The sequence below is a fragment of the Mirounga angustirostris genome, unplaced genomic scaffold (genome assembly GCF_029215605.1).
Source record: "Mirounga angustirostris isolate CCGP_5_RB_7025 unplaced genomic scaffold, mMirAng1.0.hap1 SCAF_14, whole genome shotgun sequence".
NCBI lineage: Eukaryota > Metazoa > Chordata > Mammalia > Carnivora > Phocidae > Mirounga > Mirounga angustirostris.
The window spans coordinates 85,669,060-85,696,769 of NW_026991722.1; the positions used below are offsets into that span (position 1 = coordinate 85,669,060).

The following is a 27,710-nucleotide window of genomic DNA, read 5'->3' on the forward strand; positions in this document are numbered from 1 at the left end:
CCCCCAGGCAACTGGGATATTTAGATGCCTTAACGCATTCTCTTAGAATGCCAGTAATTCCTGGACCATGTATTTCATAGTACTCTCTCCCTCTCTCCCCTTCTTCCTTTCCTTTTCATTCATTCATTCATAGAACCCTGGATACTGTGCCCGTGTAAGGAATTGTGCCAGGGGCTAGATGAAATCTAGCAGTCACCAAGAATATTCTTTGCCTTTGAAGAGTGTTCAATCTAGAAAGCATTTCTTTTGAAAAAATGTTTTAAAACAGGGCACCTGGGTGGCTCAGTTGGTTAAGTGACTGCCTTCAGCTCAGGTCATGATCCCGGAGTCCTGGGATCGAGTCCCACATCGGGCTCCCAGCTCAGCGGGGAGCCTGCTTCTCCCTCTGACCCTATCCCCTCTCATGCTGTTTCTCTCTCTCTGTCAAATAAATAAATAAATAAAATCTTTAAAAAAAAAAAAAGTTTTAAAACAAACACTACAGACAGTGTTGCTCATTAATAAACATAATGAAAATAACGACTTTATTAAATAAGCTGTGGGGATAGATATTTTTCTAGATAGAGGGGGAAAAAAAGTACTCATCAAGAAGATGAGTAAATTGTGGGAACAAATCCGCTCAGTAGGACTTATCGCGTCTTGTGATTCTAGTCTAAGGGCTTTTTCTCCTACAGCATTTGTATCTTTGAGCAGCGTTATTTGGTCCGGGTTCAGATCCATCCCTACTCCTCTCACTGTGTGCCTTGGCCAGGCCCTGGTCTCCTCTGCTGCAGAATGGGCATCATCATTCCTGCTCGTCAGACCTGCTCATCTTGTCGCTGGAGGGGGAAATGAACAGGTCCTGGCCCATGGAAAGCACTAGCTGAGTGTTTGCTGCTATTACCATTATTTATAAATATTTTGTCATTTATTTATTTTTAAAGATTTTATTTATTTATTTGACAGAGAGACACAGTGAGAGAGGGAACACAAGCAGGGGGAGGGGCAGAGGGAGAGGAAGAAGCAGGCTTCCCGCTGAGCAGGGAGCCCGATTTGGGGCTTGATCCCAGGACCCCGGGATCATGACCTGAGCCAAAGGCAGACGCTTCACCGACTGAGCCCCCCAGGCACCCCTGAATATTTTGTCATTTAGAGCTGCGTGGTCCAGTATGGGAGCCACTGGCCACATTTAGCTCTTGAGCCCTTGAAATGACTGAGTGTGAATCGAGATGGGCTCTCAGTGCAAAATACACACTGGGTTTCACGACTTAATATAAAAACAAGAATGTAGAAGTCTCATTACTAATTTTGTACCAATCACACACATGATGAAATGACAATTTTTTCTCTATACTGGGGTTAAATAAAATACGTTATCAAAATGAAAGTACGTATGGGGCTCACGTTAGGCCTTCTCTTGGATGGTGCTGATTCAGATAGATGGGACCATAACAATCATCACAATTTAAGGGAAATATGACATCGTGCACCTGAATCATGAAGTAAAGCCACAAAGACCGGTGAAGTCTTTGTGAAAAGATATGGAAGGAAACATCCCTCCGGTCAAGAAGCAGCACGAGTGGTACCATCCTCGTCTGTCCTTTAACATTGCTCTTTAAATCCGATTCATGGGATATGCAACTTTTCAGTGACTGTTTCTATTCTTTTTTAGTGACAAATTCACTCGATTCTGTCAGTGGAAAAACGTAGAATTAAATATCCATGTGAGTATCCTCTTCTCTTATTCTTTCCTTTTTTTTTTTTTTTTAAATAAAAACTTCCTCCGGCTTAACTTCGTGAGAAAATACTTCATACCCAGGAGCATACTCCCACGGGTAATACGCTGTCTAAACAGATATCACCCTTACAGCTCTGTGTAGGAAGAATTCATCCTCCCGTACCCGGCCTCTTAAACAATTCGGGTTTTAATTCTCTTTTTTCAGATTCATGTAAGAATGTGTTTATTTATTTAAGAAAGGGTATTTTAAGCAGTGATCGACCCTTCCACAGAAATAGTAGCCAAAACACAAGGCCCCCACGTAACGTACTTCCCACATGCCCTTGGCTTTTGCCATCCTGGTAAAGTCTCCCTTCTCTTCCGTATTATTAGGTATAATCTTGTAATAAAAATGATGACATCTTTTATTAGACCAAGGGTTCATCTCCTCTTTGATTATTTCTGAGAACGAGAAAAGCAGTCCTCAAAGACAGGCTCCTTTCTAACTAACACGCACTTCCTGTGAATGTCTCCTCTGCTTTTAGCTTTCAACGTCAGAAATTCCTGGGACGTCCCCTTCTTCATTTTTAGAACCCTCCTTCCTCGGTACATCCTCTTTTACTTTCTCCTTCATGTTCTCCCTTCACATAGGTTTGCAAAGAGGAAAAGAAATAATCAGCTGGATTTTTTTTAGTGTTTTTTCTTCTTGTAGCTTTTTTAGTTTTTTACTTGCCGGTACCATTGGGAGAAGCACTTTTTTTTTTTTTTAACTCCTTTCTTTCACATATCCTGGCAGAATTTTGGAAACAAGAGGGCAAATAACGCATTTTTTAAAAAAATCCTTTCTGTCTGACATAGATCTTTGTGATGCGTATTCTCCTTCAGCAGACCTGGTGTGCTCATATTCTGCTGTCCCCTGAGCATCAGATGTGAAGCCTTTGGGCCCAGTTACCTGACTGCAAACATGGGGTTTGAAGGGTTGTTTGGGGGAACCCTTCAGGAATCTGACCCTCAACTTGCCAGGATACATAAACCACCGTGAATGTCAGGCTCACTGTCTGCCTTTGTGCCATCTAAGACTATTAAACCTACTTAGGAAGCAGGCCATTACTGAGATATTGACACAAGGAGAGGGCTTATGAATGAAACCTCTTTATGTACTTTCCTCATATTTAGTGTCTTGTTTCACACTCACATGCCCAGCACGAGTCTTCACTATTCTGTGATGTTATCGATAAAAAATTCACATGGCCAGCATCCGTTGGGTTTTCTGATCATATGGTCCACTATTATGAAAACATAGATGCCCTTGATGTAGATTCATTTTTCTACCATGACAGTTCCTGGAATTGCTGAGCTGTTCCCAAACTTCCAGCTTCAGAGTAGTTAAGGACACTCTCATTTTGACTAGAAATTTCACACTCCCTTGTCTTCAGGGTATACGTCTAATAACCTAACATTTAGGAGATTGGAAAAACAATCCAACTCGACTCCCACTCTGTTGTCTGCCCATTTGCCTCCCTTTTATGCATCTTGGGGGTAGAGCGGAAGGAGGTTCTAGAAGGTCTTGCCACCTTGCGCATCTCATCTATTAGAGCAGTCAGTCACAGAAAATGCAGATCCTTATTTCAGAACTGCTAGTTTAGTAACTGTGTCTTACATGAAAACAATAACATAATTTTAATGCAACTCTATGTTTCCATTTCGTGTTTTGAATTCACAGTTGACCATGAATGATTTCAGCGTACACAGGATCATTGGACGAGGAGGATTTGGTGAAGTGTATGGTTGCAGGAAAGCAGACACTGGAAAAATGTAAGCTCTCTGTGGGTTTTACACTTGCATTAATAGAAAATGCCTACATCGATTTATGGAAGCCCATCTTCCCACTCCTGAAGTGCCTTACTTCAGGAAGAAAGAGGTTCTATTTTGTTAAGCATTATAAATGAGAACAGTCAGCTGGAACTTCCACTTCTTAGGGCTCAAAGGGAAGTTAACCAGGTACTGTGTGTCATGAGCCCTTGTGGTTCAGGCCACAGGTGAAGGAGCCTGCGATCTGGAGGTGACCAAGAAGGGGCATAATGTACAGCCTCCCGGTCCGATCTGCTGCAAAGAATTCTCTGCTTTGCGGAGGAGAGACATTCTCTTCTCAACGGTGACGCACCTGTGATTTAGCATATGCCCTTTGGGGTGGTGTAGCTTTCTAGGAGATGTCCGTTCCATAGATGGGTAGCCTGAGGTTAGTGAGAAGGATGCACTGCCTGCTGTGAGGATCACAGTCATGGGGCTCCATCACTGTCTTAGTTGCTTATCTTGATAGACGCAGAACTACAAGTGTGATCAAGTGACAGGCCTGTTAGAGCCGTGGCCGAGTGGAATCGGCCGTGCAGCTTGATAACATCACTGTAGATGTATGAGGGATTAATTGGGGTCACCGACTTCAGCGCCTGCCTCTCCTGCCTCCTCAGCACTGTCTAGCGAGCACTGTCGCTCAGCCTCCGCTCGGGTCCTCCCTGTGACTGGGCACTGAAGGCCTTACCAAGTCGCCCTCCTACTTTTCAGACAGGTCCTGTCATGGGCATGATTTTTATTATGTGGGGGCTGAAGGTTACCTTCACTGATGTGTGCCCGCTGGTCTTCTTCCTGTTGTGGGGCCCTGTGCGGGGTGAACCCAGTGTCTGGCACTCGGGCGCGTGAAGTCTGGTGCCCTGCTGAGACAGGATGGCCTGGAGATCCAGAGTGCGGGTCCGGGCGGCCCAAGGCCGGGTCATAGCTGACTTGCACGAAGTTTGTGCCTCCGTCCAGCCTCGGCATCCTGGTCTGTGGGGTCGGGAAAATACTTCCTCGTCGTGAGAATTGGATACACTTTAAGGCATGCAGACCACTGCCTCTTCCATAGTCAGAATTAGTGAACAGTGTGCCCAGGTCCCTCGTCCCACCGTAGTGCCACGGTGGGCCCTGATCCTAAGTGATGTACTTGTCACTTACTCCCTTTCACCGACTGTTCTTTTTCCTTCATCCCTGCGGCTTGTCCATGTATTTAGGGGATCTGCTCATCTGCCACACGACGTAGATGTAGAAATTAATAACATCAATGCATCTCTTCATTACATTTATTATTTTACATGATTCTCAGTGTGTGGAAAACTGTCTTCTACTTTTTAGATTAAGGGTAGACACTTACTGGGAGTCCCGCAGCTAGAAAGTGGCCAGGCTCAGTCCCTGTGGATCCGGGAGTGTGTCCTTCCAGTCCGCAGGCTGCCAGTTACATGTGCACTGGCCCCAGAGCCCCTCCTCAAACTGCCACCTACCTCAGAAGCCAGTGGAAGCCAACTTGCTCAACCCAGGGGCTCCAGGCCCATGTGTGCTGGCTTCTCTGGTCTACAATTTAAACATTTTACCAGATGCCATCGTGGTAGGGGGTAGCGATAGAAGTAGATGAAACATTTTGAAATTCATCATGAAAATTAAGTATTTAAAGAACACATAACTTCATATATACTCAATATGCGATCCCGTAATTAAGTAAATTAATGTCTCCATTGGTGGATTTGTTATAAAGAATTCCTGGAGGGGCGCCTGGGTGGCTCAGTCATTAAGCGTCTGCCCTCGGCTCAGGTCATAGTCCCAGGGTCCTGGGATCGAGTCCCACATCGGGTTCCCTGCTCTGTGGGAAGCCTGCTTCTCCCTCTCCCACTCCCCCTGCTTGTGTTCCCTCTCTCGCTGTGTCTCTGTCAAATAAATAAATAAAATTTAAAAAAAAAAAAAGAATTCCTGGAACAGTAGATAAAATGAGCAAATTTGAACATCCATCTCTGTTTTGTTCTAAGTCCTCACATTGTAAGTTATGATCAGTTGGAAACAAATGGATTTTCTGGGTCCTGTCACAGCCAGACAACCACCATATTATGTACCTGGGCCTTACAAAGTCGTCCATCAGTGGGGATTTATAATCATGCACATAGAGTTCTAAAGCCCCTGAAGCCCTTGTAAAAATTTCCTTTTAGCTTTCTGCTGAAAAACTGTCCTGCTTTCTTCACCCGTGATTATAGAGAATGCCAGCTAACATGTCTGTGTTTCCTTAATAGGAGTTTGTTACAGGTTTTCAAAAAACTTAAGTTGTCAGCTGTTTCTAATCTTCACTAACTTTCATATAAAAGTCTTACTGATTCTTTTTATTATTTGAAATACGATAACTTAAATATCAAGATTAAATACAAATCAGGGGAGCCTGGCTGGCCCCGTCGGTAGAGCGTGGGACTCTTGATCTCGGGGCCTTGAGTTCGAGCCTCACATTGGGTGTGGAGATTACTTAAAAAAAAAAAATTAAAAACAAATCAATAAAGTCACATTTTTGGGTATGCCTTTTTGAGCACATGCCTTCCCTTTTCATTTTGTTGGTTGTCAGTGTTTTAGAGTCTTGCACTCTGCACTCTTGCAAAATCTTGACCACTGCTAAATCACAGTTTCTAAATGCTAAATATTATACACATATCCCTGCACCCCCACAACACACACACGGTAGTACTGGGCAACAACGATACATGCAAAATTTATTTCACTGAATTTATTTATATCCCTGTACTTTATGCTCTTATTGGATTGGAACTTCTGTTCATGTAATGATAGAAATATCTTAATTATTGCTGTTTTTTTTTTATTTTTTATTTTTTATTTTATTTATTTTTTATTTTTAAAGATTTTATTTATTTATCTGACAGAGACACAGCGAGAGAGGGAACACAAGCAGGGGGAGTGGGAGAGGGAGAAGCAGGCTTCCCGCTGAGCAGGGAGCCCGATGTGGGGCTCGATCCCAGGACCCTGAGATCATGACCGGAGCTGAAGGCAGACGCTTAACGGTTGAGCCACCCAGGCGCCCCTGCTGGGTTTTTTTTTTTTAAAGAAACCTTTTTATTTTAGAATAGTTTTAGGTTTAGAAAGGAGGTAGAGACAGCACAGGGGAGCTCCCCTGGCCTACACCAGTCTCCCTGTCTTACATTTGTCACAACAAATGACTAGTATCAATATGTTATTATTAACTAAAATCTCTACTTTATTTGGATTTCCTTAGTTTTTACCCAATGGCTTTTTGTGTTCCCAGATCCCATGTTACAGTTAAGCCATCATGTCTCCTGAGGCTCCTTTAGACTGTGACAGTTTCGCAGACTTTCCTTGTTTTTGATGGCCTGGATAGCCTTGAGGAGTCCCAGTCAGGGATACCGTAGAATAGACATTCTATTAGACATCCAGTTTAGGCGCGCTTTCCTCACGGTTATCCTGGGGCTGTGGGCTTTTGGAAGCAAGACCCCAGAGAAAACCCCATTCTCATCACATCATATCAAGGATGCCCGTCATTAACATGACTCATCACTGTTGATGCTGACCTTGACCACTTGCTTGAGGTAGTGTTCGTCAGGCTCCTCCACCGTAACATCCCTGTCCCGCTCCTCCGTGCTGTTCTCTTAGGAAGGAGCTCACTGTGTGCAGTCCTTACCTAAGGAGTGGGGAGGTATGCTTCGCCTCCTGGAGGGGGCCTTGAATTTTTTTCTTAATACATGCAAAATAAAAAAAAAAAAAACAATTTTTTTTTTTTTTGCATGACACTTGGGTACCATTTTGCTTCTTTTAGACACTTCCCAAATCTTTAGAAACTTTCCCCCGTACGACGTGTATCGTTTAAAGCAGCCTAGATATATTTTCAGTAGAGTTTTTTCAATAACATTTATGTTTCTAGGTATGCAATGAAATGCTTGGATAAGAAGAGGATCAAGATGAAACAAGGAGAAACATTAGCCTTAAATGAGAGGATTATGTTGTCTCTTGTGAGTACAGGGGTAAGTATTCCGTTTTGAGCACTGCTTGTTTCTGTATTCGTTGGTTGGTTGGTTTTATATATCAGGACAATTTATTTAAAATACAGGCATTCTTTTCCAGCAAATTATGCAGCTAGCCAGTTCTTGGGTGGGTTAGAATTTATAGCAGGGAAGAGCAGCACTAAGTTAATATAAATAGTGTGTAATTCTCATATTATCTCTGTTTAATTTGGGAGTTAGAGAAGTGTTAGCGACCATCATCATGCACACCCACGGCTTCTCCCTTTAGTGGCTGTTTATGGCTTCCTTCTTGGCGGAATATGCTTGCAGAGAGGGCAGGAAGTAATCATGGCAACAACAACGAAATCACTTGAGTCTAGTTAAGAACTGACTGCATGATGGAGGACTAACCCAGAGAAGAAAGAGCACGAGGAAAGCAGCTCTTGTCCTCTGTAAATAAACAGAGAGAGGAAGCATTGCGGGTTACTCAGGCCTGAACTGGATTTGGGTCTGTCCCCAGTCTCTAGAGGGTGGCTTTATCGTTATCTATCTTGCTGCTTTTTTACCTGCTGTGGATTTTGCTCATTTCCATTTCCAAGACCATGTTTCCACCTGTTGGATGTTGTATTTGTTTTCAGGTAGCATTTTTAGCTCAGCTTGTGCCAAAAACTTTTACCCTGTGTCTTCTTGCAAAATAGTGTCCCATTCTGGCTTCTTTTGCAGTGAATGGTATGACCCATGAGCAAAGCCTTGGCTTTTATTTATTTGAACAGATGTCTATAAAGACACCCAGAAAAACTCTGTGTCCAACCTGGCTATGCCCATGTGCACCAGCAGGCCTGCCAGAGGAGGTCAGGGACTCGAGGTCTCGAAGGGAAGGCAGGAAATGACGGTGGAGTGGCCAGACTCCTGCTGAGTACCTCACATGTGAATTTAAGGTTAAACACTGAGCCAAGAGGGTTTGTGTGCAGTGAGATCTATTGGGGAGGGCGTGGCCTCCAAATATCCTAGCTGGGTTCTAAATAGGGCCAACCTCACCCAAAGGATGAAGGAATCAGATTTTAATGGTGAATCAGAGAATCCCTTTCAACTAGGAAGCAAGGAACCTGAGACCCAGAGAGGTTAATTTCCTTGTCCAGAGTCTGTAGACTCCCTGGCTAGTGTTCCTTTTTTTTTTTTTTAAAGATTTTAATTTATTTGAGAGAGAATGCACACATGTGCACGGGGGAGGGGCAGAGGGAGAGAGAATCTCAAGCAAACTCCCTGCTGAGCACAGAGCCCGACACAGGGTTCGATCCCATGACCCTGAGGTCATGACCTGAGCCCAAATCGAGAACCAGATGCCCAACCGACTGCGCCACCCAGCCGTCCCCTGTTGTTCCTTTCTTACTATCACCTGATAGGCTCCATGTTTTTTTGTTTACACCTGTATTTATTGTATTGTGGTTTATATTATTCTAGCATTAGTTTTAAGCAGTTTCAGAAAGGTTATCTGCTACTGAAGTAGAAGAGTATCATAATTTAGCTCAACCGTAATAAGTGAAAATGCCTTAGCTATAAATAATTTCTATCTATGTGCCACTGCCTCCCAACATATGGACATTAAGCATTTCAAATAAGAGCTATCCTGTGTGCACGACCATGTTTTCAACTAGTTGGGAGTGGAGACTGAGCAGCTTGCACACTGTATTGGAATCGGTTCGAATGGCACTGGTTTCTGGGTTCTTTTGGGAATGTCGTTGTCTTAAATTTCAAACATGGATGTACACTTATTCCAGATTTTAAGTGATAATTAAAATATTAATTTTTAATGAGTTATCTCCAACACCTTGGATATTTATTCTCAAGAAAGCCTATGGAAAAAGAAATTTTTGGTGTTGGAAACTATACATGAAATTTTCATGGCGCATTTTTATATTTATTTTTTCCACGTGAAGGGGAATATAGTTAAGTAGAGGTATGGTTCCTCCCCAGTCTTACCCTTGAAGGGAATAAATAAAAAACTGGGATTAATTTGGTCTACTACTTTGAGCTAACTTTAAAGAATTGTTTATATTTTTTATTCAAATATCGAACCTGGCTTTTGTTTTTGTTTTTTGGGAATTTTGAGGTTTTCTTGTTTTGTTTTGTGTTTTACTTATCAATACATAATTTAACCAAGGGGTGGCTGGCTGAGTCAGAGAGCATGTAATTCTTGATCTCATGTTGTAAGTTCGAGCCCCACACTGGTGTAGAGCTTACTTAAAAATAAAAGCTTTAAAAAAATAATACATAATTTAACCAAAAGAGTTGTAATAAAGCTGTTTGGAATTTCATTTTCTTTCTTTCATTCTTTCTTTCTTTCTTTCTTTCTTTCTTTCTTTCTTTCTTTCTTTCTTTCTTTCTTTTTTTCTGTCTTTTGCTAATCAAAGGCCACTTTTTATGGTTTTTTAATGATCTTTCTTGGCATCACTAGGTTAAACTTCAGATTAACCTGTATAATGTGGTTTCCCAGGGTATTGGCATGAAACTGAACTGAAGTCACTTGTTATAGTTTTCTTTTTACTGGAAGTTTTTTCTTTTTCCTTCCAGTCTCAGATTGAGTGTTCCTTCCCCCGACCTTTCAAAGAGGCAGTAGGAAGTACTGTTCCTGGTTGGATTCTGTAATTCTAGAATAGTAAAAAGGGAAATCTTCAAGTTTCAGAACCAGGATAAGCATGTCCGTAGCTGGGAAAGAGCTAACTTAGCACCCTCATGAAACAGTCCCGTCATGTCCTTGAAGTCTCACTCATTCATTCCTGAACTATATTGGAGTGCCTAGATCGTGCTAGGCATTCTGCTGCAGGTAGGGGTCCCAAAACGTGACTCTGGGCCTTGCTCTTTTAGAGCCGCACAGAATGAGAGAAGGTGATATTTGTTCACCCGATCTTGAAATGCATAGATAATTAGGACGTGTGGCAAGAGCCGTGAGACAGGTACCCAGTGCCCAGGAAGCAGTTACCGGGGGGGTGAGGGGGGTGACAATGGATACTCCTCGGAAGTCACTGGAGGTGCCAGCACGTATCTGGGTCCTGAGCACTTCAGGAGGGTTTGAGGACTTCAGGGAAGGTCAGCAGAGCCGGGGTCTGAAGTGATGCGTGAGTCGCACAAGATGAAGCTGGAGAGGGGAGAGAGACTGACAGGGACCAGACCAGACCGTCAAGAGCTTTCCAGGCCAGTTCTGAGGATTTAAAAAAAAAAAATCTTAACAGCAGTTGGAGACAAAGTGTTCGAAGCGGGACGATCTCATAAGCCTTCCTCTGACTGCAGGGTGGAGAATTCTTAAGTACTTCATGGTGTATTTTATTAGAGTTTCACAGAGTCCCTACAGAATACAGGCTACTTTGCTCGGTACCTGTAGGAAGTCCTCACTGAGGGTCTGCCTCCAATAGATCCACTAGTTCTTACTGCCTTTAATTGGTAATCAAGGCAAAACATCTTAACCATGATTATGTTGGGAACTCTACCTGCACCGTCATTAAATTGCTGCCTGTTTTGTCGTATTGGTCTGTATTTGGTTCTTTGTGTCTCGAGCTTCACACGAGACCCGGTGTGGTTTCTGCCCAGCACCTGAGAGAGGTGAGGGACTGCGGTCAGCGTGGAGACAACCGAATCATACCCCTTTAACTGAGCTTTCCTTTTACATTGCTACAGAAACCCTGCCTTTGTAGGCAGCATACCTGACCTGGACAAGGTCAGGAGACTTGGGGGTGAGATCTTGGCTGGCTACCAAATTTCTTTATGACCTCAGGCAAGTCATTTCCCCTTTTTAGGGCCTTAGTTTCCTTGTCTTAAAAATAAACAAGTTGGACCAGGTGATCTTTTTTTTTTTTTTAAAGGCCCTTCCTACTCAGCCTGTGATTCTAAATCGGCAGTTCGTGTTCCATCTTAATAACATAAGATCTAAGTGAACCTTTTGCCCCTTTTGCTACTTTCTCAGGGCTACCATTAGAAGGATCTTATCCCATCGTGTTCAGAAATACCCCTTGGCAGGGTCCACTTGTCTCCTTGGTGGAGCGAGTGCAGTTGCTGTCTCTAGCTGGGAAAGACCCTAAGTTCTGGGTCCACCAGCCTCTCTGTGTGACATCTGAATTGCTCTTCAGATCAGGAACCAGAGTGTGTGGGGAACCCCACTAAGGAAGGAGCAGAATGAGCCATCTTCAGCAGGCTATTAGAAAGGTGGTTCCCTATGTAGTTCCAGGAGGGCCCCAGGAAGGCCACATGGCTTTTGTTTTTTTTTTTTTGCAACATGGCTTTTAACAGAAAAAGGAAAGCAGTTTTATTTTGCCTATTTAAAGCAAAATTGGGCTTGAAGTCAGTAGTCACTAATACCACCTCAACAGCGTTTTAAGGCAAAAACTAGGTAATCAAAAAATGAAATTTGTAATTCATTCTGGAGTTATTTCCTCTGGAAGATATATGGAAATTGAATTCAAGTTCTTGATTCTTTGGTATAGAAAGGTATTAACTCAGATTTATTGGTCTGCCCTGAAAACAGAGGTTTGGACAATGCAAATTCAGTGTATGGATTATTCTGTGAAACTTGAATATTTTCTGTGGAATTTAATAATTTTTTGTTTCTGTTAAAAAAGTGGATATAGTTGTTTTGTTTTGTTTTGTTTGCCAGTTTTTATTTGAATCAGGTGAGTGGCTAGTATACACTGTATGTAAAGACCTAGTCATAAATTTGGCTTAGCACCGATGAAGTTTCCCAAGGGAACACACGCGCGCGTCCGGCACTCAGGTCAAGGGACAGAAAGTGACCTGTATTCCAGAAGTCTTGTGCCCCTTCCGGTCACCCACCCCTCGCCCAGGCTAACCGCTGCCCGGATTTCCAACACCGGAATTTAGCTTTGCCCGTGTCTGGGCTTTGTCTGAATGTACTCTTCTGCGTCTGGGCCTCTGTCGCTCAGTGTTGCGTGCGAGATCCATCTGAGTCATTGCCCAGAGCAGTAGGGCATCCTGCAGCTAACCAGTGAAGGCCTGCAAGCTGTGCGAGGCCCGTGAACCAGATCTGCCTTGTAGCCTGTTTCTGTACAGCCTGTGAATCAGGGATGGTTTTTACATTCTTAAGGGATTGTATAGAAAATAAACAAAGAATATGGAGCAAAGACCGCATGGAGCCTGTAAAAGTGAGAACAGTTACTGTCTAGCCCCTTGCAAAAAAGCTTGCTGACCGTGGCTGTCTAGTATTCTGCGCACAAATATCCCACAGTTCATGCATCCATTCTTTTTTTTTTTAAAGATTTTATTTATTTGATAGAGACACAGCGAGAGAGGGAACACAAGCAGGGGGAGTGGGAGAGGGAGAAGCAGGCTTCCTGCCAAGCAGGGAGCCTGATGTGGGGCTCGATCCCAGGACTCTGGGATCGTGACTGGAGCCGAAGGCAGACGCTTAACAACTGAGGCACCCAGGTGCCCCCATACATCCATTCTAACACTGACGGATCACTTCCCAGTTCGGGCTGTTGTGAAGAGTGCTGCGAGGAAGAGTCTCACGCCATTCTCTTTGGTGCACAGAAGTCCAGGTTGCTGTGAGGTGTATACCCAGGAGTGCAAATGCTGGGTCATAGGGTTTGTAGACGGTGCTCAGCTTTGGCAGATAGCACCAGTTTTCGAGAGCACTTGTACCATTGTGAGCTCCCAGAAGCCATATATGGGAGATCCATTTCCACCCTATCTTTCCAACCACTTGGTATTGTCAGTCTCTTTAATTTTAGCCATTCTCGTGGGTTTTAGCGATAACACATTGCAATAATACATTTCCTTGGGGACCACTGTGGTCCAGCATCTGTTCAGAGGCTCGTGAGCTATTCGATACTCTCTTATGGGAAGTGCCCATTGTTAAAATTAATTAATTACTGTTGTTATTACTACTGCTGCCTTTTTTTTTTTTGCCATTATTCTGTTGGTTGTTTGCCTTCTTCTTTATCGATTTACTAGAGTTCTTTGTATATTCTAAATGTGAGTCCTTTATGTGTGTATGAATTGCAGATATCTTCTCCTTTTCTGTGACTTGCCTTTTTGCTCTCTTAATAGTATCTTCTGAAGAACAGTTCTTTTTTTTTATTTTTTTTATTTTTTTTAAAGATTTTATTTATTTGACAGAGAGAGATACAGCGAGAGAAGGAACACAAGCAGGGAGAGTGGGAGGGGGAGAAGCAGGCTTCCCGCGGAGCAGAGAGCCCGATGCGGGGCTCGATCCCAGGACCCTGGGACCATGACCTGAGCCGAAGGCAGACGCCCAACAACTGAGCCACCCAGGCGCCCCTGAAGAACAGAAGTTCTTAATTTTATTGTAGTCCAGTTTAGCAATATTTTTACTGCTAGTGCTTTTTCGTGGCCTAAGAAATCTTTAATTACCCTAAGGTCATGAAGATATTCTCCTTTGTTTTCCTCTAGAAGCTTCATTGTTTTCCGTTTAAATCTTTGTCTGCCTGGAGTTGACTTTAGTGTGTGGTGTGAGGTAGGGGTAGATGTTCACTTCCTTTGTGCAGATACCCAGTTGCTCCAGTGCCGCTGATTGGGAAGGCCATCCTTTCTTCCCACCCTGTCTTGTCAGTCTATCACAAATCAATTGACTGTTAATGCTTGAGTCTATTTCAGGATTCTCTCTTTTGTTCTGTTGGTCAGTTTGTCTGTCCTTGGGCTACTACCACACTGTCTGATTTACTGTTGCTTTATAGTAAGTCTTGATATCTGGTGATGTAACTTTTCCAGGTTTGTTTTTCTTCTAGAATGTCTCTACTTTTCCTAGCTGTGTACATTTTCATATACATTTTGGAATCAGCTTGTTGATTTTCATTTTAATTAAAATTGCATGGAATCTCTAGATTACTTTGGGGAAAACTGACATCTTTATAGTTGAGTTATTCAGTCCCTGACCTTGGTATATTTTTCCACTTTGAAAAGCTAGTTGAATTCCCTTCTATGCTCGCCCAGTGTTTCAAGACAATAATATAGGTATTTCTTCCCTATATTGTGATATATGTAATACGGTTATTCCAACGTCAGAATCCGAGATTGAAATGGATATTTGACTAGCCAGCACAAAAATGTTGACCAACAAAAAGACTAGCAAGGCAGCAATATTTTTCTGTAGAATCTGGGTCCTTTGAAGAAGATGCAGATAAAAGGGTCATGAATGAATCTGAGAGAGATGAGACCTTTGAATTCATCTGTTCCACTTAGTAATGCTCTGTCTCTATGCATTTTGTCATGTTATCAGATCTGTTCTGCTGGGACCATTAAGGCTACCACAGAGGGGTCTGTGCTCAACGCACAGGGCAGCCATGTGGATGAGAAAAGCTGTGGATATTGTTTGGTAGCAGGTAACACGTGCTTCCCGGGACAGCTTTTGTTTTTCTTACAAACTCTTGCTTTTTCTCTCTAGGACTGTCCTTTCATTGTCTGTATGACCTATGCCTTCCATACTCCAGATAAACTCTGCTTCATCTTGGATCTGATGAACGGTGAGCGACACGCAGGAAGTCTGAACGCAGGGAAAGACTTCGCCGGGACATGACACCGATCTAGGCACCCTGGCGGTTGGGTCTTTTGGATAATTGGGTTCCCACTGAAGTTTAAGGAAACCTTACTCTTCAAGTTTCCCTTAGAATTCATTTTAAAATGTTGACCACCATTCCCCTCTGGCCCTCCTAGACTCTCACCAGGAAATTGCATTTTCTGGAAAAGATTTTCATAAAATACGCAGAGTGAAACTGCATTTTCTGGAATGCAGCTGGCCTAGATCTTTAATTAGCTTGTTTCCTGACCCTCAACTTTTAGGAATGAAATTCCTCATAAGAACGTAGGCCAAAGATAGAAGCGTATTCGGAAAACAACTTTGAAGGACTGGCTGTGGGCCAGCATGGCTTCGGGCCGAATCTTCAGCCCAGACCAGCCAGCCATTGATCTTTTAAGCTATGAATGATGACGCTGCAAATGCCGAGAAAGTTCTAGCTGGAAAAATAGTTTTCTAATACTAGAGAGTGACATGGTATATATTCCAAGTTAAGAGCTTGGAATGAAATGCATACAGTATAGCAAATGAATTACCTTTTTTTTGGAAGTTCATTTGAGGTTCTGTTATGTTTTGAGGGTTTGACTTAAAACCAGATCCGTTCAACAACATGGAGGAATTTTCCAGACATAATAATGGGCAAAGAAGCCAGACACCATAGCATGTCTCCTGTGTGATTCCATGTACGTGACTCTCAGAACAGGCAAAACTAAGGGATGGTGAGAGGTCAGAATGGAGTCCCTTGGTCTAACCAGGGGCGGGCGCTGAGGCACTGACAGGGAAGGGCACGGGGCAGCCTCTGGGATGCCGGAAATCTTTTACATCTTGATCCGCCAGTGGTTATACAGGAACACATGTGCGTGAAAGGGGAGATACGTAAGGAAAATCAGGGGCCATAAAGCTGGCCACACATTAACTTCTCCAGATCAGTAGAGGCTATTCCTTTACAGTTTATAAGAACATTCCCTTACCCTGTTGGTGACATTCTCTGTCTCTGTAACTTGAGCTCATATGATGATTGCCTTTTTCCAACATTTTATTATGAAAAGTTGCAAACATGGGGCAAAGATGGAAAGAATTTTCCTGGGAACGCCCAATACCCACCTCCCTGGATTTCACCAGTTAAATTTTTACTGTATCTGCTTTCCCAAATATCTATCAATATGATCATTTTGTTTCTCTGTGTGCTTCTTTCTTTATTGTCCACGGAGCCAGTTGCTAAGCCATCTGCTGGATCATTACATGGTTGGTCCAGTTACTAGATAGGATGTAAATACTCAAAGCAGATAACCTAGCTGCCCCATACCCCCGCCCTGTGAAGGTGCATCTGGGAGCTGGACTCCCAGTCTGAGAGTGATGACTGTGTTGTATATTGTCCCAGCCATCCCGGCATGAAAGTCTTCTAATGTTTGAGATTCCTCTATACTTCTGAAAGTGTTTTGGCAAACTACAGAAGTCAAAGACAGATACACAGACAAAGCAGAAGCAAAGTTTGCCTCTTTTCAACTGTGCCCTATTTAGGATGGCAACGATTTTTGTTTCCTGTGAACTGACACACTTTGTATTAACCTCTGCGTCTCTGGTTCCAGGGGGCGATTTGCACTATCACCTTTCACAACACGGGGTGTTTTCTGAGAAGGAGATGCGGTTTTACGCCACTGAAATCATCCTGGGGCTGGAACACATGCACAATCGGTTTGTGGTTTACAGAGATCTGAAGGTAAGGCACTCTGTTTCCGGGAGCTGTGCAGTAGGTATTGTGGTCCTGGGTCTCCAGACGATCCCTTGTCTTTCATAGGACATGCCATTTCCCTCCCCTCAGCCCCAGTGAGGTCACATCTGTGTGATGTCTCTCTGTCCAGATTCTAAACTCTGTGCCAGGCACTCCTTTCCTTCCTAGTTGTCACTGCCAGCTCAATGTGTGTTCCCCTGCCTGACACAGCACACACACCAACTCAAAAATTGCAATGAATTAATGAAAAGCAAGGAAGGAGTTTCTTGGCGTTGCTGATGTGACAGTTAATTGTGATGCACTTAATGTTCACTAAGCAACTGGTTTGGCCATGGCTCTGTGTTAGAACTGGTGATGTACAAAGATGAAAAGCAGAGAATGTGTGTCTTCCGGGATTTATACACGGGTGAACCGAGACGCAGAACGGCCGAGTCCTAGCTCGTCGGAGGCAGGGCCGATCAACCTGCAGAACTTCCCCTAAAGGCCACTCGGAGAGTTTCACATTGTTTTAGGACTGTCTTCAAAATCACTAACAGATTTCTAGGTCCCTGAACTGCAGAGCCCCAGACGGCTGTGTCTGGGCTTCTTCATTCTTATTCTCTCTGGATTTGGAAAAAAATGCAGTGAGTCTATTCCAAGTTTCCCCCTTCCAGGCCATGGTGCTCGGTCCTGGGTTCTGCATTCATAAGGGAGCTAGGAGTTTGCTCGGTACCTCTGTGGTGACACTCATCGCGAGAAGACAGGGATAGAGATAAAAGGGACCTTGACAAATTGTAGAAATGATCATGCAAATACAGTAATGTGCACATAATAACGAGGAGAAAAATGATAGGAGACACAGTTTCCCAACAGGGTAAATACATTCCGGGGGAGGTGTTTGCCTTCTCTTTCAGATTCTTTCTCAAATGAATCCAGTGTAACCGACTGAAATGTGCAGATTATGCTCCTTTCTCTCAGGAGCTGCTGTGTTTTGATTAGCTGTCTTCGCTTTTTAAGGTTGCCTTCCAAGAATCTAAAATATTATATTTTATTTTTGAGCTTCTTACTTTGTCACAAAACACTTTGTAAAATTTAAAGCTTTCTGCAAGGTTACGAAATTATCTCCTCAGTTTTCATCTGAGCATGAAGAAGAAAAAAATGTATTTTCATTGAATTAGAAATAATTAGACACTGGTTGGCGCATGACATTTCGTTTCCTTCGTGTGAGTTTTGCAGAAGAATAAACTACATGCTGAAGGCCCATGAAGCACTATTGTAATACATTTTAATTTAGATCTGTAATCGGTCTTTAATCATGTTTATGCTGTATTTTTTTTGTTTTGTTTTCTAAGCTATTCAGTAGGCAGTGGTATTTTTTAATTTCTATTCAAACTGAATTCTAGTCACTCATGATTATTCATGCTTCAGTTTTATAATAGCATGCCATTTATTTTTATTTCAAGCAAAACAATAGTTGATCCCCAGCAGGAAAATATTAAGATGACTGTAATTCAATGTATATTAGGGAGAGGAGCTTTGTTTTCCATGATTATGCCAGCTAAATCTAATCTCAGTAGATATATTTCATCAGAGTTGTGGTCACAGTCATCCTGGGTCATTCGGTGAGGTCCTGGGTTCTGATTCTGTCCTCAGAAGCAGAAATGCCGTTCATCGGGATTGGTGCGGCACTGTGGAATGTGTTGATTTCTTAGGTCCATGGTGGTACATTCTCGTGAGATTCCTTTCTGTCCTGTGCCTCGTGGGCTCATCCCCTGAGGCCTTTGTGGTTCGCAGAAGCCGAGAAGCTGGTGGACGCGCTCCCTTTGTGGAGAGGTGCGCGGCTCTGGCTGGGCCGCTGTTTGCTATTCCGGGGGGTGGGGAGCGGGAAGTACTTTTTAACTCTGATGAACCGTAGTCATCAGCCCTGCAAGCTCCGTGCCTTGTGTCTCGTTATCTCATGAGTAGACTCCTTTGTGTCTGTCATTGCCACTTTCCTGCAGGATTTAAACATGAAAAGTGTGACGTTTAGCATCATACCCAACTTGGATGTGATAGTGTGGAATTCGTGTTCAGATAAAATGATAGGGTATCACGTTCCTGTGGTTGTAGAGATTCTCAAAGCTTATGACAATTTGGGAACTCCAGAAGATCATCTTGTCTTTCTCTTCAGCCCGCAAATATCCTCCTGGATGAGCACGGACATGTCAGGATATCCGATCTCGGTCTCGCCTGTGACTTTTCCAAAAAGAAGCCCCACGCGAGCGTGTGAGTAGTGCCGTCAGCTTTGTTCACCGTTCACTGTTGTTCCTCTCCAGCGACGCGTGATTGGCTCAGAGCCCAGTCTGCTCGCTTGCTCCCCCAGCTTTTTCTTGCCAGAGGGGATTGTCCATATGGGATAACGCTGGGTCGGGGGCAGGCCCCATAGCCCTGGTTATGGGAGCAGAGCTAAGCTGGGTGTGCCTCCTCTGTCTTTGGGGAGCGTAGGTGGGCCCGCAGCGTGACCGCCGGGGCCCGGGTGTCTGGGGGAGAGAGGGGCCTCCGCAGCAGACCTGAGCCATGCCGGCTGTGCGACCCTCGTCAGTCTGTTCACCTGCTTGCCCCTTCTCGTCTTCTCGTCTACAGAGTAGGCAGGACTAAATCCCTGCACTTGTCCCGAGGAGAAAGGGAAGCCCGTGTGCCTGGCAAGGTGCAGGGGCATCTGCGTACAGCTCTCCAAGGGAGGCCCAGAGCTCAAGCGTCTGTCTCCATCTACTTTCTCCTTCGTTTTCAAAATGGATTTTTATTTCCCTGGAGCGAAATTAGGAATCTTTTTTTTTTTTTTTAATTAAAAACACAAATCATTCGCTAGCTGGCCATGTTAGACTTGAGCATTAACTACATCAGTCCTCCAACAGACCATGCGGAGGGAACCCCCTGCCCCACAGCCCTCAGCCAGCACCTGACCCCTCTGCTCACCCCTGTCCAGGGACGGACAGGTCCCGGACCTCTGCAGAAGCAGAAGGGAACACACACTGCTTTTCATTTCTGATCCTTTGGCATCAGTTTATCCGGGTGGAGGGCATGGACATGGGTGCATTTTGTGGTAGGACAGATGAGTGTTGCTTTAATCTTTTTTTTTTTTTTTTTTTTTTGTAAATATATCACTCTCAGCACTGAAATCCTTTAAAATTACATTTTATTGTCCCTCCTGAGTTAACATTCATCTCCCGGGGTCTCACCTCACACATCCATGCAGAAAATCAACCCCAGACCCTTCTTTCTGTGGGTGTAGAGGTCAAGTGGTTCTGCATTGCTGCAATACCTGATGAGGGGCTACGTTAAGTCAGAGTCACCTTTTAAAGCCTGGAGCAAACGTGTGTGGTGGAGAGCACCGATTCTGTAAACAGATTTCTCCCTTCCTGCAGAATCTGGGGTCCAGAGATAATGGCATTAGCATTTTGCCAGCACTTTGCAATTATTAGGCCAGAACCTGTGGTTGCATAAGCTTCTCTCAGCAAGTTCATCAGGCATTTTTAAGAGGGCTGTTTGAATTTTTAATGCAGTAGCTATTTGGTATGCTAATTTCATCAATTTAGTGTAGCCACCTTGGAAGGCGAATCCAAGAGCTCAGAAGAGTTAATCTTGCAAAGGAATTAATTCCAGTGATGGGGTTATTGATTTCCTTACAGAGCTGCACCCACTTCTTACTGTAATTCACCTGTCAGCTCTGAGCGGTGAGCTGTTCTCGGATTCCAACAGCAGCTGTAGAAGGGGGTAGGATCGGGAAGGTTGGTTTCCATGCTTGCATGATGATAGTGAGGACACTATTTTAAAAGTACATCATCTCCTGGCCACGAACAAAGGCTTTTGAGGCAGCAGATCTGGATTTGAATCTGCTTCCAAGTTGTGCCTCCTTTTTTCCTCTCTCTAAAGAGATGCCAGTGGTATTTATTTCATCTGAGTGTTGTGAGGGTCAAGTCCACTGATGAATGCAGCAAGCTTTTAGGTACCATTGGCTGGCGGGGGCAGTGCCGCAGGGACCCCCCGGAACTGGCCGTGTAGGGAGGGGCTGGTGTGTGGGTCGCGGTGGTGCCAGCAGCCGCAGTGCTCACCGCGTCACCGGCTGGACATCCACTGTCCTGGCATGTGGGGCCGGCTGCTTTGAATAAGCTCTTGTCTTCACAGAAGTGCCAGAGGTTACCGGTGGAATAATCTACATTCTGGTGTGGACACTGAAGTCCGGAGACATCGTGTAACTTGAATAGGGTCACAGACTTGGCACATGGTGGGGCTAGAATTAAAGTCCAGTTTTGTCTGAGTCCAGAGCTTGGACTCCTTACCCTACACGGGTAAACTCTCCGAGGCTAGGAAATGGTCCACTTTGGACTCGATGAGGGCTTTTGGCCAGAATTTCGCCCTGGACGTGGTTTCCCAAGTCTTTTCAAAGCTGTAGGTGTGATCCTTGGACTTCACCTAGCTGGTCCGTCTACAGAAAGTGTTGTGGTTGAGGTTCCCGATTTGGGCTTAAACTGAGTGGGTCCATTTAATGACTCACAAATTACTGTAAACTGAAAGTTAACTATGTGGTAGTCCTGAGAAAGCAGAGAAAGGCTTTCGGGATTGAATAGATTACCAGTGCCGGATTGGAGTTCCAGCTTATTTTCTCTAAGACAGCAAGGCTGTGTCTCATGCCACAGTGTCTCAGAACCTCCAGGCGTTCTTTCAGGGTTCAGAGTAGTTCGGCTCTTCAGAGGGAAATGTGGGGAAGCAGCAGTTGCTGCCATACAGGCAGAATCAGAAAGCCACGTGGCAGGGGGTCGGGGGATCCAGCTCTGATTGTGTCCGGTGTCAGCTTAGCCCCCTGTGTTTATCCTTGTAGTATTTTCCCATCCCAGAAGTGGGTTTTGATCCTGGGAATCATAGGCTTGCAGGTCACCACCAAGGTCTTTCTGGGCAGCGCTGAAATGAACCCTTCCCCGAGACCGGTTCGGATGCCCCTCCTAGAAGCCTCCCGTGCCCTCACAGCTGGCCTGACACGGTCAGACTTCAGATTCCGGACAGTGTAGCTCATTCAAGTGCTGGGCCTGCCATGATGGACCAGCGCCCATTTTCCCTGCTTGAGAGCCATCTTCCAAAGTGAGAACGCTTTAGAGCCCAGTCCTGATCCTGGATCGGGAATGATTATGAGCGAGCATAACTTAAACGTGACTCTAATAAAATAAGACTAGAGATGAACACCCCTGACATGGATCAAGTTGTTCTTCTGTGCCATCACCCTTCTAAACCCCTCACGTACGTGGAATCTGCGTGGAAACCCCATGCGATAGAGGTGTTGTCTTAGCACCCACCTTGTCAAGGAAGATCAGCCAGGGTGGACAGGTTGGAGGGCGTAGCTTTTGCAGGAACCCTTTCGGGCTGCGTCTTTGAAAGCCCCCCACGAGCCTCCTCTCGCTCTTCTAGAAGGAACAGTGCGCGCTCAAATCCTGAAGGAGGGGTGGGGAATGGTACAACAGGAGGGATTCAGAGTTGCAGAATAGTGCAATTCAAGATAAAATGGTTGTCCTCCCAAATCTTTTTCTCAACTTCCTGAAAACCATCCTCACATGCTTAGCGGGGTCCTTTGGTCTGTCGGCAGCCCTCAAAACTGGACATGGGATCTCTCCATCTTTTGCACCTGTCGGCTTGGGCCCCCTCTTCTTCCCCACCCCCTTGGGGTCTGTCGCTGACTATGTTAGTAAGTAGCCCCCACCCTTAGCATGTGCTAAGGACTTAGCACAGAGGTGGCGCCACACAGGAGGGATGTCCCCATCCCTTGAGGGTCCGTGGCACCACCTGTAGGTGCCTGCTTATCTTTCCCTCCCCCAGCCTCACGCCCACCCTTTGTACGTCCTCACAAGAGCTCTGGAATAGGCAGGAGACTTCTTCATAGCTGTAGTGCAGAAAGACTGACGTGGTTCAGATTTCTCCTCCGAGACTGGAGCTTGCATGTTTTCATATTTATCTCCTACTGTAATTTATTTATATTCATTCTTATACTAATTCAGACAGGAAAGGTTGTTTTGTTCCATGCATCATGTTGTGTGGAGCCCCCCATTGTCCCCTCCCCCGTGTTTATAGTTGCTGCCGTTCCACAAAGGACATCTGACCCTCTTGGCTGAGCTGTTACCGTTTTGTAAGGTGGGCGTGTTCTGATAACTGTGTGTGCACTTTCTTCTCCCTAGTGGCACCCATGGGTACATGGCCCCCGAGGTGCTGCAGAAGGGGACAGCGTATGACAGCAGTGCCGACTGGTTCTCCCTGGGTTGCATGCTTTTCAAGCTTCTGCGAGGGTGAGTGAAATGCATCCTTCTGTTACCGTCGCCGTGGTATGTCCTCGGATCAGAACCCAGACCAGTTAGACATTGTTAGGCTCTGACACCATTTTAGATCACACAGTGCTAACCTAGATGATGACCAGGGCTCGTTCCGCCTTACTCCCATAAACTTTTAGGCAAAAGCTTACAGTTTCGTATTTTTGTTCCGTACCTTGTAGGAATGTCAACACATTTAAGCCTAAAAGAAGACTGCTTTGAAGTGGTCCCAGGGATAAGCCTTATTTGGGGCCTGAGAGTTATTTTAAAATGTGGATAATTGAAGAAGGTAGGATAATCTTTTTCGTTAGGAATCAGTTACTCATGATTGTCTTGCCAACGTTAAGCATTTTGAGGGTTACAAGAAAGGACCAAGACCCAAAGTGAACTGATTTTAAAAGCGTGCATGTATTCAGAAGCGTGCTGAAGTTAATTTGCTTTTCATAAAACACAAAAATGAAACTGCGTAATTTTGTGTTTTTAATTAATTGGTGTTAGTTCTCAACCACCAAAGATGGTGAAATAGAGCGGAAGGAGTAGGGAATGAAAGCACTGTCAAAAATATGTCCCTGTATCGAGCACAATGATCATGTTAACATTTTTCCATTAATTTTTAAGAATTTTCAGCCAACCGGAATGGAAATCTTAAGTTTTGAAAATATGTTTTTGGTCATCCTCATCCACAAGGACACAAAAAGCACTTTATGTTAACATTTCCTGGTCAAGACCCTCCTTCTCCTATTTCTGCTGTGAACACGACAGGTCTGGTCATTTGCTGAGCTTTTCACATTCCCACTGGGAAGCCTCGTTGAGCACCGCCACATCCTCTTACCATAATTAGCACGCTCGACAAAGGGGCTGGACTCCATGTTTCCCCCAGATTAAGGTCACAGCACTCTTGCTGCTTCCCCAGGACTCTGGTAATCTAGTTCTCTGCTCACCGTTTTCACTGGGGAACCAAAATTGTATTATTGCCCAGAGAGCCAGGTCCTGTTGGTCCTTAATTGAATTACTGTATGTGTGGAGCCTGGATGGCCCTAATTCACATCATCAGACTCGCTGACCTAATTAGAGAGTTTCTGCAAGACAGGCCAGAGAAAACCACTTCCCACACAAACCACCCGGTGGAGTCTCTCTATGTGAGGTGAGCACGCAAAGACACGCATTGGGTTTTTGTCTGGGCCCCCACCGGAGATGGGGTGGGAGGTACAGAATCCACACCCCTGGAATTTTGAGACAGTAAAATTCCATGCAACAGTGAAACCGTTGATTACATCAAGTCAAGATTGAAAAATCAGTAGTAAAATGTCACAGGGAAACCTGCCAAGCCGTGTATTTAGGGCTTGGTTCATGTCTTTGTTTCGTTTGATACTAGTCTGTTTATAATAATGTCCACGCATATAGATTGGGGATGATCTGGCATGACACTGTTTTTGAAAGATCTGAAAATGTAATTATTAATGATATGCCAGCAGTGTGATTTTTTTGTGGTTAATAAAGTGAATCCAGCCATATCTGGCCACAGGTCAGGTTCAGAGTACTGAATTGGGAGGGATTCATTCCTCATGGGTCCTCGAGCGGGCTCGGGGGAAACGCTGTGTTCAATGCAGCTCCCATCAAGAGGAGTCTTGGCCGGCAGGAAGACATCCAGAGGGTGTTCCTGAGGATGGGATGAATGGGACAAGAGGAAAATGGGGAAAGATCTAGAAACCATGGCTCTTATGGAAAGTTTGGAAGAGCTGGGTACAAGGCTTAGGGGAACCCTAATGATTGGTTCCCTGTTGGCCAAGGATCCGTCTTCTCGAAAGGGTTGTATTCATGCTGCACCGCTCCCAAGAGCAGGCATTTTAAGGAGGGGAAAGATGTCAGCTCGACACAACAATACCCACTTAAGCATTTGAAGGAGTGTTGTGCATCACAGGTAGCAAGGTCCCCGTCACTGTCTAGGGACCATCTGTTGAGCTGGCGTGCAAAGAAACCTTCCAGTGTGTAAGAGATGGGACTGGATGAACCTTTCACACTAAGATTTATGATCTTATGCCATTCTCTGCCTTGCTTGTCCAGAAGCCATTCACAGGAAAGGAGAGAGCATGGAAACCAAAGGGCAGGGAGATGTTTTTTGACTTAAGTGATTTAGAGTAAACTTGGTAAGCATTTATTGAGTACCTACAATATGCAGGAGACTGTGCTTCATGCTCTGGGGAGAGGAAGAAGGAGAGGCGGGGGGCGGGGGGAAGCCATATCCAGTCCTTAAGGAGCTCACAGGAAAGTAGAGATGTCCACACACATGAGCAAGGCGGACTGCAGTATCCTGGGGAGCAAAGAAATGGGTCCCAGGGCTGACCTGGGAGAGCAGGGTGGACTCCATGCAGGGGATGCTCTGTGAAGGGGGCCTGGAAAGGGTTGGCGATTCCAAGACTGGAGCAAAGTGGACATGTTTTCCTGCGGGGAGCAGAAAATATAGGACAGTTTGCCTTTCCCCAGTGGTGACCTGGGCAAGGAGGGCGTGCCTGGGGAGAAGGTCGAGGAGGCCGGGTCAAGAAGGGAAAGCCTAGGAGGCCATGTGGGGGGTGGGGGCTCCAGAGACTGGAGGCTTTTATGCAAAGGAGAGACATGGCTGGGTGTTTGTCAGAAGAAGGTGCTCATAGCAGCATGCATGTGGCACTGGATGGAGGGAGATGGGGGACAGGTGTGGGGACCCAGGCAAAAGGCCAGGACCTGCGGGCCTCGGACCAGGAAGGAGGCAAGTGGCCAAATGATGTTGCTATGCTGATCGGTGGTTGCTGGTTTTTTCCGATGGGTGCTCAGATACGGAAGCTAGGAAGCTAAGGGGTGCTGCTTAGCAATGCCTGGAGTCCTTTTTGTTGTCACAGCTTTGGAAAGGGCTACTCCTGACATCTGTTAGGTGAAGGCGAAGGATGCTGCTGAACATCTTACAATGCACAGGATGGGCCCTGCTGCCCCAACAAAACATTGCCCTGCCCAAAAGGTCAGCAGTGCCCAGGCAGAGCATGTCTCTTCCTTCCTTCCCACAGAGGCGTAGTGCGCTTGAACAGGGGGTCACCAGCAGGTCTTTTTCGCTTCTCTTTTCTTCAGTTGAATGCTTCTTCCACGGACCAGTGTGTCCCCCCCGCCTCTGCTGAAACCCTTGTCCGCACCCCTCACGCACCCTCACTGCCTTGCCACGGTAGAAGAACACCGCGGAGGCACGAAGGAAAGGAGTCTGGGTGTGAGCAGCGCAAGCTGTCCAGGCTTGAGATTGCGTTCTGCCTCCCTGGACTCACGGGGATGGGCCGGGTATGGAAGGTTTCCTGTTGCGCCTGTGTGGGATTGCTGTCCTGATCCTCAATCTAGATTTCAGATCTTTGTCAAGGAAAAGAATTGATGTGACAGTAGCTTTGATCCTAACCTCGTCCCCTCTGATGGTCGGTCCCCGAAGGTGTCAGATGCAGGGAGAGAGCCTGGCTGCTGGTCTGGGGACCGCTGAGCTCTGCCCGAGGCTACTGAGTTTGTTCCTGTAGGGGGAAAAGGAATGCTTATAAATATTTTGGCAGCTGTTGGCTTAGGTTCAAAACTCATACTTGATGTAACATGTCATCCCTTTGGTATTCGAACATTAAATTTTGACGTAAGAGTTTTGAATCACTCTTACTTAAAAACGTAGTCTCTTGAACTCATCGTTCCGCTGTGAACGTGATCTGCCACGCGCGCGCGCGCACGCGTGTGTGTTTTCCCATCACTTCTCACATCTTGAACGATTTCCCCCCCCGTTCGGGGGAAACGTACAGTGCGCGCTCCCGGTCTGTGCGAAAGCCGCGTCTGCCCGCCGCACGTGTGAACTGTGTTCCCGCGGCGCCCCGCCACGAGCCGGAGAGCCGCCCGAGAGGCGCGCGAGAGCCGCCGCAAGGCCGCCCGAGAGCCGCCCGAGAGCCGCCCGAGAGCCGCCCGAGAGCCGCCCGAGAGCCGCGCGCGCGCTGCTGGGAGAGCCGCCCGAGAGCCGCCCGAGAGCCGCCCGAGAGCCGCCCGAGAGCCGCGCGAGAGCCGCCGCAAGGCCGCCCGAGAGCCGCCCGAGAGCCGCGCGCGCGCTGCTGGGAGAGCCGCCCGAGAGCCGCCCGAGAGCCGCCCGAGAGCCGCGCGAGAGCCGCCGCAAGGCCGCCCGAGAGCCGCCCGAGAGCCGCGCGCGCGCTGCTGGGAGAGCCGCCCGAGAGCCGCCGCAAGGCCGCCCGAGAGCCGCCCGAGAGCCGCGCGAGAGCCGCCGCAAGGCCGCCCGAGAGCCGCCCGAGAGCCGCGCGCGCGCTGCTGGGAGAAGTCAGCCGCCCCGCAAGCTGTGGGCAGGCCCCAAACTGTGTCCTATTTAAAGCGGCCGCACCGGGGCGCAGCGGCAGCCACACAGGGTCCGGGAGCGCCACGTGCCTCCCTCCGAGCGGAGATTATTACTGTCGGAGGGTTTCTTTAACAGTTTCCAAAATAGAAACGGAATCTTTGGTTCTGTTCACAAAGAATAATCAAGACTGCATTGGAAACAGATGTGCACCAAGATGTCGAACTTGGAAGCGCAGCCTTCGTCCGCGGCGCAGCCCAGAGCCGAATCGCTGAGAAGCGTTGCCGACTGTTGCCGAAC

The 27,710-nt window shown here is 45.9% G+C and overlaps 1 protein-coding gene across 8 annotated transcripts in view; it reads left to right on the forward strand.

Annotated features, from left to right (window-relative positions):
• The window catches only part of GRK3 (G protein-coupled receptor kinase 3), a 128,145-nt gene that overhangs the window by 74,529 nt on the left and 25,906 nt on the right, over positions 1-27,710 (forward strand). For all 8 annotated transcript variants that reach the window (XR_010407438.1, XR_010407437.1, XR_010407439.1 and 5 more), the window contains 7 exons: positions 1,652-1,703; positions 3,420-3,511; positions 7,431-7,530; positions 14,921-14,999; positions 16,639-16,769; positions 18,931-19,025; positions 22,961-23,068. Coding sequence is in view for 4 of the 8 variants with exons in the window: in XM_064578564.1 (XP_064434634.1) it covers positions 1,652-1,703; positions 3,420-3,511; positions 7,431-7,530; positions 14,921-14,999; positions 16,639-16,769; positions 18,931-19,025; positions 22,961-23,068 (657 nt within the window). In the remaining 4 variants the exon portion in view is untranslated. The remainder of the gene's footprint in view (positions 1-1,651; positions 1,704-3,419; positions 3,512-7,430; positions 7,531-14,920; positions 15,000-16,638; positions 16,770-18,930; positions 19,026-22,960; positions 23,069-27,710) is intronic.